The following is an 18,480-nucleotide window of genomic DNA, read 5'->3' on the forward strand; positions in this document are numbered from 1 at the left end:
AGCTGGCCATCAGATGGCCAAAGATTGGCCTCATGGCCAGAGGCCCCTACAAAGATAAGTGCAACTGAGGCAGGAAACAACTTTGAGGAACTTGCCTTGGCAGTGGGGAAGTCTAGTAATTCAAGAGAAATGATGAGTTGTGTTGTGAGGAACAAGTCCAGGAAGCCCAGCTCAATGAACTGCTCAGCAGAGACCCTGGTCCCAAAAAGGAACATGAACCTGGGAAGGCAGCCTACAGAAGTGGAGGCATGAGGGACTTTGGCCACAGGTCTTTTTCAGATGTGTGCCTCCATACCAGTGTCCTCTACGTTTCTTCCCATTCTGCCCACAGCCTCTTCATTCTCTGGACTTCGCCGCCATGCCTCAGCTGCCTTCTCCCACTAGTACTGTGGCCTGCTTTTCCCATTGGTTCATTTCTCTTTTCATTCTGAGGAAGGCCGCAGACGGGCCCTCCTTCATTATCTGACTTCATCACCCTGCCCCAGTCATGTGGCTTCCTTGCAGCTCTCCTTCCACCTTGGCCCCTCCCCACTTTTACCCCCCTTTTGGGTGCGGTCTTCCTTCATCAGAACGTAGACTCTTTGAAGGCAGGGGATATCTTTCTGTTTGCTTTTCTGTTTGAATCCATATTGCTGAGCACAGAGTCTGGCCCACGGTGAGCACTCGGTATTTGTGAGCATGACTAGATTTGATTTCTGCTGCGGACATTCTGGGCTGTTGGGAGAGGCCGCAGCCAGGCTAGAGTCAGAAATATTGGACATTCTCCATTCCTGCCAGATTGTCACAGTGACCGCCTTCTATCTGATCTGCTTGTTTGTCCTGGCTGCTTCTTAAGATGCTGGGTGATGCAGCAGATGAAGCACCAGGCCCGGAGTCAGGAAGATTCGGGTTCAAAGTACACTTCGTAGTTGTGTGACCCAGGTCAAGTCGCTTCACCCTGTCTGCCTCAGTTTCCTCATCTGTCAAATGAGCGGGAGGAGGAAATGGCAAACTGCTCCAGTGGGGTCAGGAAAAGTCAGACACACCTGAAAACAGCTCAACAGCAGTGGGCTAACTATTAAAGCTCATCAGCAGACACTTGTGAACAGGAGTTTCAGAAATACAGAACCATCAAAGACCCTGTGAACATGCGTGAGACGTTGCCCCCGCAGACCCACTCCACAAAGCCATGAATGCCAACCAAGTTAGGTCGGTTAACCTAGAAGCGTTATTACATAGTTGTAATATTCCACCAGTGCAGTGATAAATGCATATGCAACAGCATATTTAGCTTTTATGCAGGGGAATCAATGATGGTTATGCAGTCAGAGGACCTGGGTTCAAATCTCAGCTCTGTCATTTACTATCCTCAGGCAAGCCATTTAATCTCTCAGAGTTACATCTTCCTCATATGGAAAACTGGAAGGAGAAGATAGACTCAATGACCATCCATCTCTAAATCTAAGATACCATAAACTGAATCGAAATAGAAATACTTTTCCAGCCATAAGACTTAAAATTTTACTGAGTACCATTCATTCCTTAAATAAGATATATATCATACTACTTGAATAAGAAAGACATTTTAACTAATTTTAAGTATTATCACCTTTTAAAGGAATACTTCCACAGCATGTTCCTCACCATCCTAAATTCAAATAGAGAATCCTAAAGAATGGTACTTACTAGCAATGCAAACTTGTTCTCACACTGTCCACAAACCTTCCCTTTTCCTTTAATTTTCTCCTGGGTAGATGTGGTTGTCACTTTATAGTTAAGTGGTTGTTTTACTGTTTCTAAAAGAAAGAAATTTTTAAATTAGTTAAATTAATGTAAATGAGATTTTTTATGATTTACTGATGAAGTAAATTAGATGCTCTTTCTTCTAATTCTGTAACAGCTATTCTTTTTAACTCCAGTTCACATAGTGTTATATTATGGTTAATCTTGTCTCCACCCACCAACCACACATATCTTTAGAAACTTATGTACCCAAATGAGACTTTGTCTCAACAGATTCAATGAACCAAAGGAGGCTATATTGGAGCAAAAATATATTGAATCATAGATTCTTTTTCACTTTTGACATTTCATCAAAATAAATCATCACTATACTAAACTATCCTGTAATTTTACAGTTTTAGTTTCCAAAATATCTCAGCTTTTCCAAATCAAAATAAAATGTGCAGCTGTAAATATCTGTATATGTATATGTAGTGTATATATATGTATATATATACAAACATAATTATGTATGTATATGATAACTTATAGATATGAGACATGCTATAACTTTGTATCAAATGTCTTCAAAGAATGGTTTTTATCTACTTTGTGATGGTAACATAGAAAGCTGCTGGAGTAAGCCACAGGGGATCAGGCAGGATGCCAACTGAATATGAGACATGCCAACCTACCAGAAGAGAGCCCAAGGAGAAATCTTAAATATCAAAGAGGGGCAGAACATTCAAGGAGAACAGCAGCTGAGGAGAGAGCTGAAGCAAAGGCAGTGGGAAGAAGCCCCATCTCCATGGTGGAGCAATGAAGCCTCAGTGTGCCCAAAGGACTCCATGGGGCTCTAGCCAAAGGAAGTTCTCTTCTGCCAGCTCAGGAGCACAGGGGTTTGGTCCATGACTCTCAACTCAATGCCTGTGATTAAAAGCACCTAAACTTGGCATTTCTATAAGCTGTTTATGAGTTTTGCATTCAACTTTTTTTTCACTGCAATAAAACCAAGTTTTCTTTAGCATCAGTATGAAGAATATGAAATATTATTTGATTTATACATTAGCCAGAACGCTTGCATGTGGGATATTGGTACCAATCTTTCTACTTGTTTAATAGAGAAATTTCCCCAGATTTGTGGGTGAGAAATTGAACCAAGGAAATTGAAAATATCCCCCCAAAAGGAAAGTTAGGAGTTTTATAGCATTTAGAATCCTGGCCTAAGGGCTAGAAGTATAATGAAAAAAAAATGCTGAACTTAGAAAAAAATGAGATCAGAACTGACTTGATTTTCTGAGGAGTTTCTATAAACTCAAAAAGATCTTTTTTGGTTTTCATTATTATTAAAAAGCAGTTTGTTCATGTCCCTTTAGTTTCCATTAATTAAAGAATATACTATATTTTAGGCTTCAAAGCTCACTTTCAATTGTCTAAGATTTTTAAATGAATCTCAAGAATTTTGACATGAAAAAATACTGCTTTTATAAAGGGAGGAGTCATAATATCACTAATGTACTCACCAAACAGGCAGATTCTAATCTTATTTCTTACAAAATACTCCAAGTAAACTGAATGAAACCTAATTTCAAATGTGATAATCTTTTTACGTTGTCATGTGATTGTTTGGGGTTTTGTTTTTTAGTTTGAACCAGCAACATGGAGCAATTCTGGCCATTTTCTGATCGATTTTGGAATACAGTCTCACTAAAAGCCCACGGTAGCAACATGTAATAGAAAGACTGTAAGGTCACAGTCAACACAAGTTCTGAATTACACGTCTAGCCAAGGGATTTTGTGCCTACTACTTTATTAATTTGATCCCTTACTTTTTTTATAATATGTGTTCTCTTCCACTGAATCCCTACATGATCCCTCACTGTGGCCCAGAGAGCTCTCAAAAGCTTTGCCATAGATTTGAAATTTCTGGATGGTCCCACCGAGCAGCAGAAAGGACTTTCCATAAAGATAGACTGTATGTCTATGATCCAAAGGCCAGTTTAACTGAGTTTCAAGAGCCTCATCACCAGAAGGTGATGAATTATCTTGGCTTCAGTAACCAAGACCATCCCCTAAACCAGGCACAGGAGGGTTGTAGAGGGAACGTCTGTACCAATGAAATCCTGAGTCCTAAACGTAGAAAATATGTACTAGCGACCGCACTGGATTAGAGGATTACAAAATAGGGACAACAGCACACATTCAGGTCACACAGGGATGCCTGCAACATACTTTACCCATAGCAAACCTATGAAGGAGGTTATTGTGCCCATAGTAAAGATGAGGAAGTTGAATTTCAGAAAATACTGACAATATTTCCTTTTTAATTTCCACATATGACTCTCAGTGAAGCACACAAACTCTCTGTGGGTACATAGAACACAGCATTGATTCTTCTCTGTAACTGAAAAGCAAAGTGCATGTGTGTTGGGGTGGGCTGGGGATAGAATGGTGTGGGGTCATGATTGTAACAGCATAAGGAATATCTAGAGTTATAACTCTCTTCATGCTGGAAATCAGCAACTTGCCTAAAATTTATAATCTCAGAATGGTGCCTTGAGTTGCTGAGAAGTTAAGTGACTTGACCATGGTCACTCAGCCAGAAGGTCGCTAGAAGAATCACTAGAATCCAGGACTTCCTGACCACAAAGTAAACACTCATGGTCAGCCACTAAAACACATTCCCTCTCTAGAAATATAAATATTTTCAGATATTATTATTGGTGTCCTTAATTAAGAAGATAATTAAAGACCACCAGGGAATCATATGTGGAAATTTAAAAAGAAATATTTTATATGTTTTTTAAGTTCAAAAAGTAATATTAAAATATTTACCTTGAACCTGATCCTTCAGGATTTTTAATTTCACTTTTCCTGGAGACACCTGTATTAATGAAACATGTGCTCTTACCATATTATTGTAGAATACATAGGGCTTATTTAGAGAAAACTAACAATATTATCATTGAAGATATCTAACATTTTGGAATAGTTTGAATGGAAAGTTTTCCTGTTGAAACATAGTAATATAAAAACTAGTGTTTTACAATTAAACATTTCTAATTAAAAGGAAAATATACATAATTTTTTTTTGGAAAGAATGTTTAAGAATCATTATTTAGAATTCTAACAACAACAACATAAAACTGTCTCCTATAAAAAAGTTTTAGGCAAATATTAAAATGCTATACAGTAACTTCTCACTGTATTTTTTTGGAATAATATACTCCCTCCATTATTTTGGAATCTGAGGCTAGGTGATGTTCCATGGTACAGAGACTGGGGAGTCAAGGTCACTGGACCTGAGCTCTGGTCCCATCTGTACTATTAAGTGACTGTGTGAGCCTGAACAAGTGTTTCTCTTCAGGTTTTTCATCTGTAAAATAAGGAGGCTCGAGGAACTCAAAGGTCCATCCCAGCACTAAAAGTCCATAATTCTATGATCTGTTTTTTGAATTGAGTTACTCTAAATATACTCTAGGTACATAGCTACATAGGCTCCTAACTCTGCTACCCCAATGACAAGTGTCCTGCTAGACCAAGACCTGTAGTTACTCTACATATAAATGAGCAAGATGTATACATATATATAAAAGCACATGTATAGATTTGTGTACATATGTGCATCCATACATAAAACTATAGAAATTAGTCTTTGTTAATCTGGTATCTATGATACTTAAGAATAGTAAATTTTTACATTTCTTAACACACTTTTTAAGATCTCAAATCTCTTTCCCAAGGTTCAGCCATTGCAACTTTCCAATTACTTCATTTTGCTTGACAAAAAGATTTAAGTTTAGGCAATAAATGAAAAAAAAGGAATTTCAAAATGAGCCTTGAAAGTATGTAAGATTTAAAGAGCCCAAGACATCAATAAATAAGAGAACTGTATAAGTGATAACCAAGCCAAACTGTCTGCACATGGAGTCATCTTATTTAAATTCATTTCTGAAGAAAACACCCAAGCACACTGGATAATCTGCCCACAAATTTATTTCATGTCTAATGATGAATTTTCAGTTTGCATGCTTAGTTGCTCAACTTATACATGTAAATATAAGAATAATGGATGCCTGTGTTTCTACATATTTATTAACTTGGGTCTCCTCCTTCACAAATATGACCCTAATTTTTTCTCAATAACATCAGAAATTGTGCCTCAGAAATGGAATTCAACATCCATCATTCCTGAAGTCACAGCTGCTGAGATTCTATGAAACCATGTCAAGACCCCAGGAGTAGCCTCCCCTTCCAGGTAAACAAAGAAGCCCAAGGGAAACTGAAAAACTCCTGAGTCAGCCTGTCGGAGAAAGACCAGCAGTAATGGCCCAAAGCCCCTTTGCTGTTGGCAGAGGGTATGAATATAAACTAGCTGCCAGTTCCCCAAGAGACTTCTCTTCCCCCCACTAGCAGGACTCAGAAGCAGTTCCCAGATCCAGGCTCTTAAATCCCTTCCCCCCCAATGCTGAATGTCCTGCTGGACTCAGGCAATAACCCTATAAAAACCTACCAGAATGGTTAAGGGTTAGAGGTGGAGAGGGAGGTGACTCCGTTCCCCCTGAGGCACTAGCAGAATTCTAATCATCAGGATCAATTCCACCTGGGATCTCAGAGGACGTGACCTGTTTCCATCATCATCCCTGCCTGTCCTCGTAAGTATGGCCCCTCAATAAAACCAGCTGCTTTCTTGTCTTGTGGCTTCAGCATTTCCTTGTACTAGACCTCGTATCCTGAACCTTTCTAAGTGTGCATTAAAGCAACCTATCACATAAGCTAAAAAGAATTAAAAATACCAGTCCTGCAAATCACATTTTGATTTAAAAACCACTACTGGTGATATAAATTATTAATTGATAGATAATAGACAGATGGGGTTAACACACCTAACTGGAGTGTAGCCAAATCATTTGGTTTGGACATTTTAATTCTGGGTCAGAACATACGTAAAAACTGAATGAACAGATACAAATATAAATAAATTACTGTTTTTACAATTCTGCTCTTCATTTTTTGCATTGTATAGTGATAGTCAAAACTTTCTTCAAAGTATACAACAAGCAGGGAAAACAACTTAAAATGAAGATTTTGGCTGCTCTTCTTCAAGAAATACACGTACTTCAGTTGGTTTTCATCCTGATCTCTATTTCTACCTCAGTGTTTTCCTTTAATATACAGCCAGCCCAGGCCTCAGGGGATGGTCCCCTGACCAGGCCATCATTCTTGCCAGGCCAGCAGAACAATCACCACTAGAAATGTTGAGAAGATTCCCTCCCCCTCCAGCCCCACCATTGCACAGCCAGAGGGCATTTGCAAGGGCCCCTTGAACAGGGACATCCCAACAAGAATCACAACAAGTCAGTCTCATCTGGCTCTTCTTGACCCCGTTTAGGGCTTTCTTGGCAGAGATACTGCATGGTTCGCCATTTCCTTCTCCACCTCACTTTACAGATGAGGAAACTGAGGCAAGCAGGGATAAGTGACTTGCCCAGAGTTATACAGCTAGCAAGTATCTGAGGCCAGATTTGAACTTAAGTCTTCCTGACTCCAGGGCCAGCACTCTATCCACTGTGTCACCCAGCAACCCTCCAACAAGAATCCTAGATTTAGTTATCCTTCAAGCTTCTCTTAACAAAACTGTTGCCTATCTGTCATTCTCCCTTCCTCTGCCATTTACATGTTTCCGTCAGTCAGTCAACTATTTATTTATTAGGCACCTACTATGTGTTAGGCTAAGAATACAAAAAGAGGCAAACTATAGTCCCTACTCTGGAGAGTCACAATCTGATGTGGGTCTTAAGGCTGCACAGTCCCCACCCCTGATCTCATGGTCTCTATAACTCACCTCCCAACCTCTAGCTTTCTACAACCCAGTGACACTGTGTGACACACATTCTCATTGATAAGTGACAATCTCTCTCACTCTCACCCTTCCCACCTCCTCCCTGCTTTTTCCCAAATCTCACTCTGATCCAGATCAGCCTTTCATATTCCAGCTCTTCCAGATTAATAACTTCCTTCTGCTCTATGCTATGGAACCCTGCTCCTAATGTGAGCAAAGTTCCCAAAATGGGTTATCCAAAAGTTGGATAGGGCTGCTGCCTGAAGGAGCAATGAGTTGCTGAGGGAGAGATGGAGAGGGATACAAAGAGAGAGAAAAAGAGATAGAGACAGAGATAGAGAGGTCTTCAAGCAAAGGTTAGAGGACCTCTTGAATGGTATGTTGTAGAGAAGATTCCCAGTTAGGGAGAAGCTGGCCTAGGTCTCTTACAATTCTGATATCCTGTCTTTCTGAAAGGAGTAATTTTCCCACTAACCCTCCTTATGACTTCTTTCTTCTAAGGGACCGCCACTATCACCTCATCATCACCTCGTTGACAGGCTTGAGACCTGGAAGCAACCTTCATTTCCTCTTCTCCTTTAGCACAATGGTACCCAATTCTAGTCCATAACCAAGTCCTGTCAATTCCCAATTCCCAATAATACAATGTGATCAGGAATTGATAAAAAACAAACCTTGAATTTAAAGTTATTTGTGACATGATCATTAAATGTAAAAAAAAATAGAAATCATAAACTTTTTTTGTTTTTTGATACACAAAAGCAACATACTATTCTAATAGAATTTATATTCATGTAGAAGTTTATAGAGTTGTTCTAAAGATTCTACAGAAAAATTCTATAGAAACAGAAATTTATACTCATGTAGAAATAATCATGAAGAGAAAATTGAACATTTGTCATACCAATGGCAAAAGCTTTACCCTTTATATACAGCATCTAATAAAACATGACTTTGCTTGCTTTAATCCAGGGCTGAGCCTTCCCCGGACTAAATAAAATGAAAAATCATCACCTCTTAGCTGACAGATTTAAATCCTATTTAAAAAAAGAAAGGTGTATGGTGAGATAAAAGGCGGGGCAATTTAAGAACTAACAATGAACACCACCATACTATTATTTCAAAAACATTCAGTTCTCAACTCTGTGAATGAATACAAGCTGCCAGAGGAAGTGAAAATCAGATTGCTTAGCAAACTGCCTGAAAATCAAATGAAATATTCTTACCTTCACAACATTTTCTTTATTTTGTGACATCACTTGTGATTGATTACCCAATTTGCCCAGCTGTCCAGATTTCCAGTGATAGCCACTTGACCTTCTGTATACACAAGGAGCAACAAAAATGCAATTACTACGTGTGTGTGTGTGTGTGTGTGTGTGTGTGTGTGTGTGTGTATATATATGTATGTATATTTCTCTTGCTAATGAAAACATATGTATTTCCCTTTTCCAGGAAATGGAAATCTTGTTTAGGGCCTGGAAGAGATGCATAAGATGAAAATGATTAATGATATATCTCTAAAGTCATTATGTTCTCCATTATTTTGAAACTATAATCCCTTCCATAATGGTCATCTTAAAGTACAAATGACAAGCAAAATACTGATCAGGATTTCATTTGTGGAACATTTACTGCCCCATGGACACTCTGTCTTATAGAAAACCCTGAGGATCATCACCCAGTTTCCCAAACTTACTGACCAGGACCCAAAATTATAAACATTCTGGGAAGCATTTTTTTTTAATAGGCAACATTTCAGCACTAAAAAAGGAACACAAGTTTCCAGGAAGGCATCACGATGTCAATTTTTAGGAACATCGAAAAAATTTTCCAAGCAGAGAATTCCACAATCTACTCTCCTGAGGATGAATTAGAGATCTTTTGATCCAAACCAATGAAGAAGAGCAAAAGCTTTCAACTGAATATTCAGAGGTGCCTAAAGTAACTGATGAACAGCACAGAAGCAGGCTCTTCCTTTGATCAAATAAATCTTTATTAAATAGCTCCTATGTGAAGATTTCCTCCCTAGGAGCTGGGAAATCAATCAAGTTTAGGTAGGCTCTGGCCTTAATCCACATAGAACCAACACTCTAATATTGGATATGACACCTACTCTGATAATTATATTGCAAAATGATAACTAATGGTACTATTAAATAGATCACAGAAAGTTTCTTGGGGGAGGTGGCATTTGAGTTCAGTTTCAAAGGTCAGATAGGAATTTAACAAGCGAAGATGAAAGGGATGGGCCTTATAAAGTCTGAGGTCCAGGAACTTTTAAAAATAATAATAATAATAATAATAGTATCTTAATTATTGTATTTGAAGATAATTGGTTTTTTTTTTGTAATACTATGTATTTTATTTTATGCATACAAAAACATTATTCTGAAAAGTGGCCAATTGGCTTCATCAGACTGCCAAAGGGGTCTATGATACAAAAAACAAGGATCCCTGTTCTAAAGAGACAAAATAAGGGGAACAAAGAAAGTCATGGACACAAGAAATTGCTGGGCATGTTTAGTGAACAGAGAGGAGCCCAAAGTGGATGAATCATACACAGGATGGAGAGGAGCTAAGGACATAAAGAAAAAGCCCATCGTCCAAGATCGTGGATGCCAAACAAGGAAGTCTGAAGTTAGCTCTTCAATAATCAGGAACCACTGAAGTTTTGGGAAGAGAGACATGATATGAACAGATGTAAGTAAGGTAAATTAGTATGCACTGGTATGAAGGACAGATTGGAGGGGGAAGAGAATGGAGCTGAAAACATTTGTTAGGAGGCTACAGCCAATAATCCAGAGACAGTGATGAGGTCCTACACTAAAGAAGAGCCAGCAAGAACAGAGGAGATGTTACAAGACTACTACTACAGGAGGAGAGCCAACAGGGAGACAGAATTGACAGAACTTTGTGATGGATAAACACAAGACATGAGAAGAAGGGAGAAGGAATTGTCCAAGATACTGAGGTTTAAACATGGAACTTTATTCAAATGGTAGTGCCACTGAGAGAAGTACTGAATCCTAGTGAGGAGGTTTAGGGGCCAAAAGGAAACACATTTACTAAGTACCTACTATGTGCCAAGAGCTGTCCTGAATACTTTATAAATATCTCATTTGATCTTCACTGCAACCCTGCAAAGTTTCAAGGAGATAGTTTATGCCCACTTTATAGTTAAGAAAGTGAGGTCAACCCTGGTTAAGTGACTTGTCCAGGGTCACATAGCTAGTAAGTGTCTGAAGATGGCTTTGAATTCAGGTCACCTTGAGGGCCTAGCAGCAGAAAAGAGATGGGGGGTGGGGGGGACATCCAGAATTGAACCAGAAAAACCAGCAGCCCCGGAGCAACCACTGACAGGATAAAAAGAAGGGCCAACTAAAGCTATGGTAGGGAAGGGAAAGACTGAAGAGGACCCCTGGCCCTTTGGGGCAGCTAAGGAGTACAGTGGGTAGAGTGCTAGGCTTGGAGTCCAGAAGACTCATCTTCCTGAGTTTAAATCTGGCCTCAAACACTTACTAGCTGTGTGACTCTAGGCAAGTCAGTTAACCCTGTTTGCCTCAGTTTCTTCATTTGATGAGCCAGAGAAGGAAACGGCAATCTTCTCCAGTATCTCTGCCGAGAAAACCCCCAATGGGGTCATGAAGAGTTGGACACGACTGAAACAACTAAACACCAACAATATCCTTTCTTTAGGCCTAGGACACCACTCGCTACACCACCCAGCTTGCCTGCATGACGAGTTTGGTTTAGGGCATCATGAAATCACATGTCAGTGTGACATTCAGGTGTCCCGTAGGCATGTGGCAACCAAAGCTCAAAGCTCAAAAGAGAAGTCAAGCTAATGGGAGTCATCTGTGTAAAGGTGAGAACTGAATGAGATTATTAAGAGGAGGGTGAAGAGAAAAGGGCCAAGGGTGGGCCAGTCTTGGGTCCAAGGTTCATCCTAGAACGTGAAGTCAGCAAAAAGGCAGAAGCCATCAGAATGGTATGAGGAGAACGTGGAGTATGGTGTCTCCATACCAAGAAAGGAGGGAGGATACAGGTGAGCACATTGTATCTAAGGGATGATTATGCCAGTTTGTTGAAGGATAACCCCTGACAAAAATCTACTGGTTCTGGCCAAGAACAGTTTCAGTAAAGTAGTGAGGAAAGAAGACAGCTGCACACATTGCAAGGAGTACAGACAGAGGGGGAGACATGTCTCCCTTCTTAGAATGTTAGCTCATTACAAAGAGGATTATCTTATTCTTGTATTTTTATCCCCAGTGCCTTGTACATAGTAGGCACTTAATAGCTGATGATGAAGTGGAGGCATAAGTCTATAGATAACTTTTTGCAGAGGTTCTGCAGTAAAGGTGCTAATAGGGATGGGCTAATGGTTGAACAGCACAGAAGGGTAAAGGTGAGGCCTTTTGAGGATGAACAGAATTGTAGTCATATGGAGGGACTGAAAATGCATGAGAGATGGACTGATGGCTTGAGCAAGGCCATGGCCCAGCCAGGTGGAGTCTTCTTCAGAGACTGGAAGGAGGGCTGCCTGTTCTGAGGAGTTAAGGAAAACAACTGAGGAAACTCTTTTCAGATAGCATCCAAAGTCTACGTGAAGCCATCCATTCAACTACTCTAAGTGTGAGCAGATGTGGTCAGGGACATCCCCCTCCCCGACCCAATCCCCACTGCTCAGGGGCAAATAGGTGCCATACTCAAGTAGCTACTGACTTCCCCTGCCCCATCCTGACCTCCACTGAAGGTATGCAGGGCTCTGACTCCTCCCTCACCCTTCACCCCACTATACTCCTCCCAAGTCACTAGAGGGGGGAGCAGCCATCTGAGCAGCCTTGCCATCTGACCTGGGAGTTTGCCTGCCAAACTCTAATTTCCACATGGCCTTTCCAGGGCCATGAAACTAAACTGCCCTTTCTGTTCCATCTCCCCCGTTAGAATGTGAGCTCTCTGAAAACAAGGATTGTCTTTCTTTTCTCACCAGGGGTTAGCACAGTGGTTGGCACCTAGAAAGGCCTTATGAATGCTTTTCCATTCCATTCTATTGAAGAAAGAGATGGAAAAGTCACTGTGAAAAATGTGAACCAGAACTGATAAGATAACACAAAAAAATAAATTCAACTCTTTATTCTTCAGCATGTTCAGTGAGAACAATTCACTGGATTACTGAGAAATTACTCATTTTCCTAAGGAAAACACTTTGCTAGAGAGACATTAAAATATAAAATACTTATTGAGAAAATTCCAGAAATTTCACCTACTCTCTTTCTTCTTTTTCCCGGCTCATGCTTGATTGTAATTGTTGAAGTTTCTTCTCCATCTCTTGGGTTTCCAGCTCTAACTGTACTTTCTCTACCCGCAATTCTCGTACATTCCTGAGGAAACAGGATTGAAATGTAGAGTGGTGACTTGTCTTGTAAAAAAGTCACACACACACACACACTCATACACATATACACACACATTTACACATACATGTATAGATAGATAATATAAATGTAAAATGTTAAAAAGTACTATATGAAATAAACTATATGATATGATACATAATATATTAACAAAAGGGGGAAAATAGTAAAATAGGACACTAACAGCTTATATTTGGGTTTCCAGCTCTAACTGCATTTTCTCCACCCACAATTCTCGTACATTCCCGAGGAAACAGAATTGAAAGGTATGGTGGTGACTTGTCTCATAAAAAAGTGCACTATGTTAAATTATATTATATTTATTATTATATTATATCATATCATATCAAAATTTTAAAAGTACTATGTGTAATATACTACATTATATGATATGTAATATATTAACAACAGGAGAAAAATAATGAAATAGGACACTAATAGCTTATATTTTACCTTTTTTTCCTGTAAACTAATTTTGCAAATAAATAGAAAATTTCAAGGTAATACAATGGCTGTACTTTCACTTTCCATGAAAAATGTTCCCAAAGGCACCATTCAGTCTCTGGGGTGCTGCCTCTATTAAGATTTCCTTTACACAAGCTGTGCTTGTTTAAATCTTAAACTTTTGTTGTTGCTATTACTCAGCTAAAAGTGGAAATTATAAATCATATCCTTTTATACATGAATTGTGCCCAGAAAACTCAAATACACTAGCAAAATAATGCGAAAGAATTAAATCTAAAATTGTTTGACAGATTCAAATACTGCCTTTCTTCCAACAAGTTCTTATAGTTATAATGTCTTTTAATCACAATTCTTGTCATCCTTTCAAGTAATTCTTCAACACAGACAATATTCACAATGCAGACAATGTTTGAACTATGCCAGAAGCTGAAACTATAATTTAGTTGTTGAAAACACTAGTAGTTTCTACCTGAACTTCATAAATTAACACATACACACATATCCAAAAAAATAACAAAATATGTCATAGCATAGACCAAAATCAGCTTAATTATTTCACTATCATAATTGATGATTAAAAATACAATAGCAAAAATTCTCAAATTTGGCTTTATTTTATCCTGCTATGTAAAATGAATTTGTTAATTTAATTTCAACACATAGCTTGGATCAAGATGTCAGTACTAGATAGGGTAAAAGAACGAAGAGAAATCTCTTTCAGGACTTAGCAGAAATGTGAGTGTTAAACCTGGCTCCCTTCTGTGAAATGACATACAAGGGAAAACTAAATACTCTTTGATTCATGTCTATTAGTATTAACTGTTGCAAACCGAGTGGAACATTTTACTTAAAATGAATACATACTTAGTCTAGAAAATGTAAACATAAATGAAACCTCGATCAATTTGCTCATTTTCCTTCCTTGCTACCATCTAAGCCATCATGTCATCTCCAAACATGATTCAGAAGCGGAAGCACATGCAGAGGCACACTTAATCCTCAAACAGATCTAAGATCTTATTGATGAGGCAACCCATCAAATCTACTTCATAACAAATTGTAAATAAAAATAGCCCACAAGCCTTCCCACCATCCACAACTATCTGGATTTCTCTCTTCTCTATATATCTGCCTCTTCCTTATATTCTATGTTTACCTTCTATTCCTCATCCCCAAAATGGAAGTGAGTAGTTCAGCCATGTGGTGTACTGGAAATGAAATCAGATCACAGCTGGATCATAGGTTAAAATTCTGCCTCCAATTCACTAACTATGTAAATATAAGAAAATAATTTAATTACAATGATTCTAACTCATCTATTCCACGGGAATAATACGACCTATGACATGTTCCTCAAAGGGTTTTAGAGATAATCTAATTAAAGCATGTGACATTTTTGTAAATTATAAAGCAACACAAATATCTGCTATTATTTTAAGTGGTGGGTGGTGAATTTGTGATGATGACAAATTTCTCAAAAGACTAAAGGGTATCCAGGAGGGCACAGATTACCAGCGGGAGCTCTTAAGAGTTCTGGGGCTCATAAAGCCTAATGTTAGCTTCCCCACAAAACACTCAGCAATCGATAAGTCTAGTTGTTCATCAAAGAGGGGCAACTGGACAAGCGGACTGATACCATGAGTTGTGTCATACACATACAAACACACATTTGTGCACATAAACATATGTGTTTATTACATGTGGCTATATGCATATACATATTTGTGACTACATGTATTTATTGTATACTGATACATATATATTTGTGACTGGGTGTATCCCATTCATGTATGTGTTGCTTACATCACAGGAAAACAGTTAAAGCTGCAATACAACCTAGAAGTCAGCTGTTGAATATGGTCCCTTGCCTAAGGTAATAGAGGGACCATGTGTGTACAATGTATGTAATATCTGCTTATGGATAAGTGTGTCTAGATATGTATGCACCTGCATATGGTATACTGCATCTATATACAGAGGTACAGGGAGTTTCTATATTACTAAGATTATGATTCCTTGGAATTAAGTAATAGAGATATACGTGTGTGTGTGTGTGTGTGCGCGCGCCAGTGTGACCTTTGGCAAGCCCCTTAAAGTCTTTAAGCACTAGTTTTTCTCATGTGCACTGCAAGATAGAATTGAGGATCTCCAATGTATCTTCCAGGGGCAGCTAGGAGGCTCAGTGGATGAAGCACCAGGTCTGGAGTCAGTGAGGAAGACCTGAGTTCAAATCCAGCATCACAGATACTTAATAGCTGTGTGACCCTAGGTAAGTCACTTAACCTCTATCTTAATCCACAAGAGAAGGAAATAGCAAACCACTCTAGTACCTTTGCCAAGAAAACCCCTTGGACTGAATGGTCCACAGGGTCACAAAGAGTTGAACAAGACTGAACAAACGAATAAGGTCTCTTCCAGAGAGCCTCCAGAGTTGATGTGATGTATATACATCAGTCTGTCAGTGGAACGATAATCTCAACAACACAGGCTCCCTCCACCACTGCAGAAAGGAAACCATCCATCTGTCCTCATCCTAAGACATGTATCCATGTCTACCCATAAACCCTTTATTGAGGACCTCCCCTTTGTGCTCGCTGTGGTTCCTCTTCTGTGTGCCAGGATCACTTGCTCTCATTCCAGAGCCAATCTCCACTCATGCCAATCTTGGAGGTAGCTAGAACTCCACTCTGGGGCTACTCCCCCAACTCCCACTCCCCTTGGCAGGTCAGGTCCCCAGAGCATGACTGACTACTACTACCACAGGACTCTATAACATAATCCAGAGGGGCCAGACCTCAGGTTCTATTGCTTACGTACTCACTGTCAGACTTAATTACTGACTATGATGGTAAAACCAGAATGGCAATTAGAAAAACACTGCCTCCAAAAGTCAGGCACACACTCACACAAACACACACCAGTTTCATGGGGACATGGAAACAAACAACACAGAGGTGGTGAGACACTGCCTGTGGAGAGGAGACACAGGCCAACAAGCGTCTTCTCCAGGTGCCACAAACTCTCAAAAACCCTCCAATAAAGGACTGAGGCATCAGAGACAGCACAGCGACAGCTGTCAACACAGGACAGGGAAGAAGCCCCACAAGGCAACAGCCTCAAGAATGCACAGTAGAGAATGCAACTCCCCAGAGATTCCTCCACAGCCGTTTCCCATCAGCCTCCATCCTCCAGCAGGACCCACAAACTAAATGGTGTTATGGAACCCACTCAGAAAGATCCGTGTTGCTATAGTTTCTGCTAGTACAAACCACCCAGTATTCTGTTGGAACAGTAGCAAACCTCAACTGTGCCCAGCCTCGGGCAGAAGAGAAGGAGGTACAGTGGCATCAGAAGGGGGTACACTCTGCCTGGAACAGCCCCTAAATTAGGGAATCCAATGTACATGCGCCTGCGCATGCACGTGTGCATGTGGGGTGTGTGTGTGTGTGTGTGTGTGTGTGTGTGTGTGGTGGTACTGCTGATACAAAGAGCAGGCATAGTTTAGACACTTTTTGAGTATAAAAACTATTTTTCTCCAGAATGGCTTTACCCATTTATAGCTCCACCAATAAGACATTAATGGAAATGTTTTTCTCACAGTCCTTCCCCTTCTAATAACAAACTATAAAGGTATGAATTGACTAATCTATCAGTCTAGGGAGACCACTAAATGCCTCAAAGTCTCACTGAGTCTACTGATCTAGGATGGTCTATTCCTAATTCTTCTGGCCTCAGACACTCACTATGTGATCTTGGGCAAGTCACTTAACCTCTATTAGCCTTAGTCCACTGGAGAAGTAAATAGCAAACCACTCCAGTATCTTTGCCACAAAGGTCTCATACAAGGTCACAAAGAGTAGGACACAACTGAACAACATCACCACTACTCCTCATTCAGTCTGTATAATAATGTAAGGAATCTTAAAGAGATGGAATTTTGGGGGGAAGATCTTTGATGGCTTAAAACAATTTTAGGGGAGTCTCAGAGGGTAACAGTATTTCGTCTGGATCACCAGATTTAAATGGAAATTGGAAACACCAGAAGGCTTTGGGAGTGCAGGGCCTTAGCACAGTTAACTTCCCAGATACCTTATTCCTGAGAGCCTCCCTCCAACCTAGGCTCGTTCAGGATACAAATTCCTGCTGCTGGGATGTTTGAAGGTATCAGCTACCTCCTACAACATCTTTGAAACTCATCTGAAATGATAGTAAGAGCCCATATCTGTATTTTAGAGGAACAATTCCCTTAGACATAGGTATATCCCCATTTCACAGACAAGGAAAACAAAGCTTGGAGAGGTGAAATGATCGGCCCACTGTCAAACCACTAGTCAGTGTCAGGACTGGGACTTGAACTTGGATCTTCTAACTATATGCTAAATGGTCCTTCCACTATAGCACACAGCTTAGAGGTCATGGTGGCTTTTTCTCATCTCTAGCTGAGATTACTGCCTAAGAATTCTTGTCTATATCCAACTTTCTCCTTCACTTATTTTAGTGCCCAAACACTACTCTTTCTCTCTGCTATTTTTCTCAACTATAGACAAATTAGGTATGAAACATTCATATTTATATCTTGAAATACTTGGGTAGAAAGTCAAGGATTAGAAAAATGGAATTATGGATGCATAACATTTGAGTCACATTATACATTTAAATTTGAAAGCTATATTTAAACACTTTTACATTCTGACATCTACAAACTTTCATAATTATTTCAATTACAGTTAATGGAACACATGCACTTACTTGGTTTTTAGTTTTACAGAGTTTCCAGTTTTTCCCCATGGAAGAACTATAAAATCATTGGTGTTCATGATTTACGATGTAATAATATCCTCTCCAAAGTATTCTGATTCATGAACTCTTTTATGCCATATAACCTGGTCATCAAATGGAATAAATATGTTTTAGCCAAAAAAATAAAATAAAATACAAAACTACACATACACAATGAGAAATTTAAAAACAAAACAAAAAATCCATGATAACATGCTCCAACTCAAATTCTCCTATGTAACACCCAAGATTCTGTATTAGTCTGAATAAAGGCAT

At 39.4% G+C, this 18,480-nt stretch overlaps 1 protein-coding gene across 1 annotated transcript in view; it reads right to left on the reverse strand.

Annotated features, from left to right (window-relative positions):
* The window catches only part of ZBBX (zinc finger B-box domain containing), a 114,855-nt gene extending 96,613 nt beyond the window's left edge, over positions 1 to 18,242 (reverse strand). Inside the window, exons 1-5 of the mRNA XM_036756074.1 lie at positions 18,175 to 18,242; positions 12,814 to 12,927; positions 8,770 to 8,863; positions 4,537 to 4,585; positions 1,666 to 1,775 (exon numbers count right to left, since the gene is read on the reverse strand). Coding sequence (XP_036611969.1) covers positions 1,666 to 1,775; positions 4,537 to 4,585; positions 8,770 to 8,863; positions 12,814 to 12,927; positions 18,175 to 18,242 — 435 coding nt within the window. The remainder of the gene's footprint in view (positions 1 to 1,665; positions 1,776 to 4,536; positions 4,586 to 8,769; positions 8,864 to 12,813; positions 12,928 to 18,174) is intronic.
* Positions 18,243 to 18,480: the final 238 nt, after the last annotated feature.

The sequence above is a fragment of the Trichosurus vulpecula genome, chromosome 4 (genome assembly GCF_011100635.1).
Source record: "Trichosurus vulpecula isolate mTriVul1 chromosome 4, mTriVul1.pri, whole genome shotgun sequence".
NCBI classification, from domain to species: domain Eukaryota; kingdom Metazoa; phylum Chordata; class Mammalia; order Diprotodontia; family Phalangeridae; genus Trichosurus; species Trichosurus vulpecula.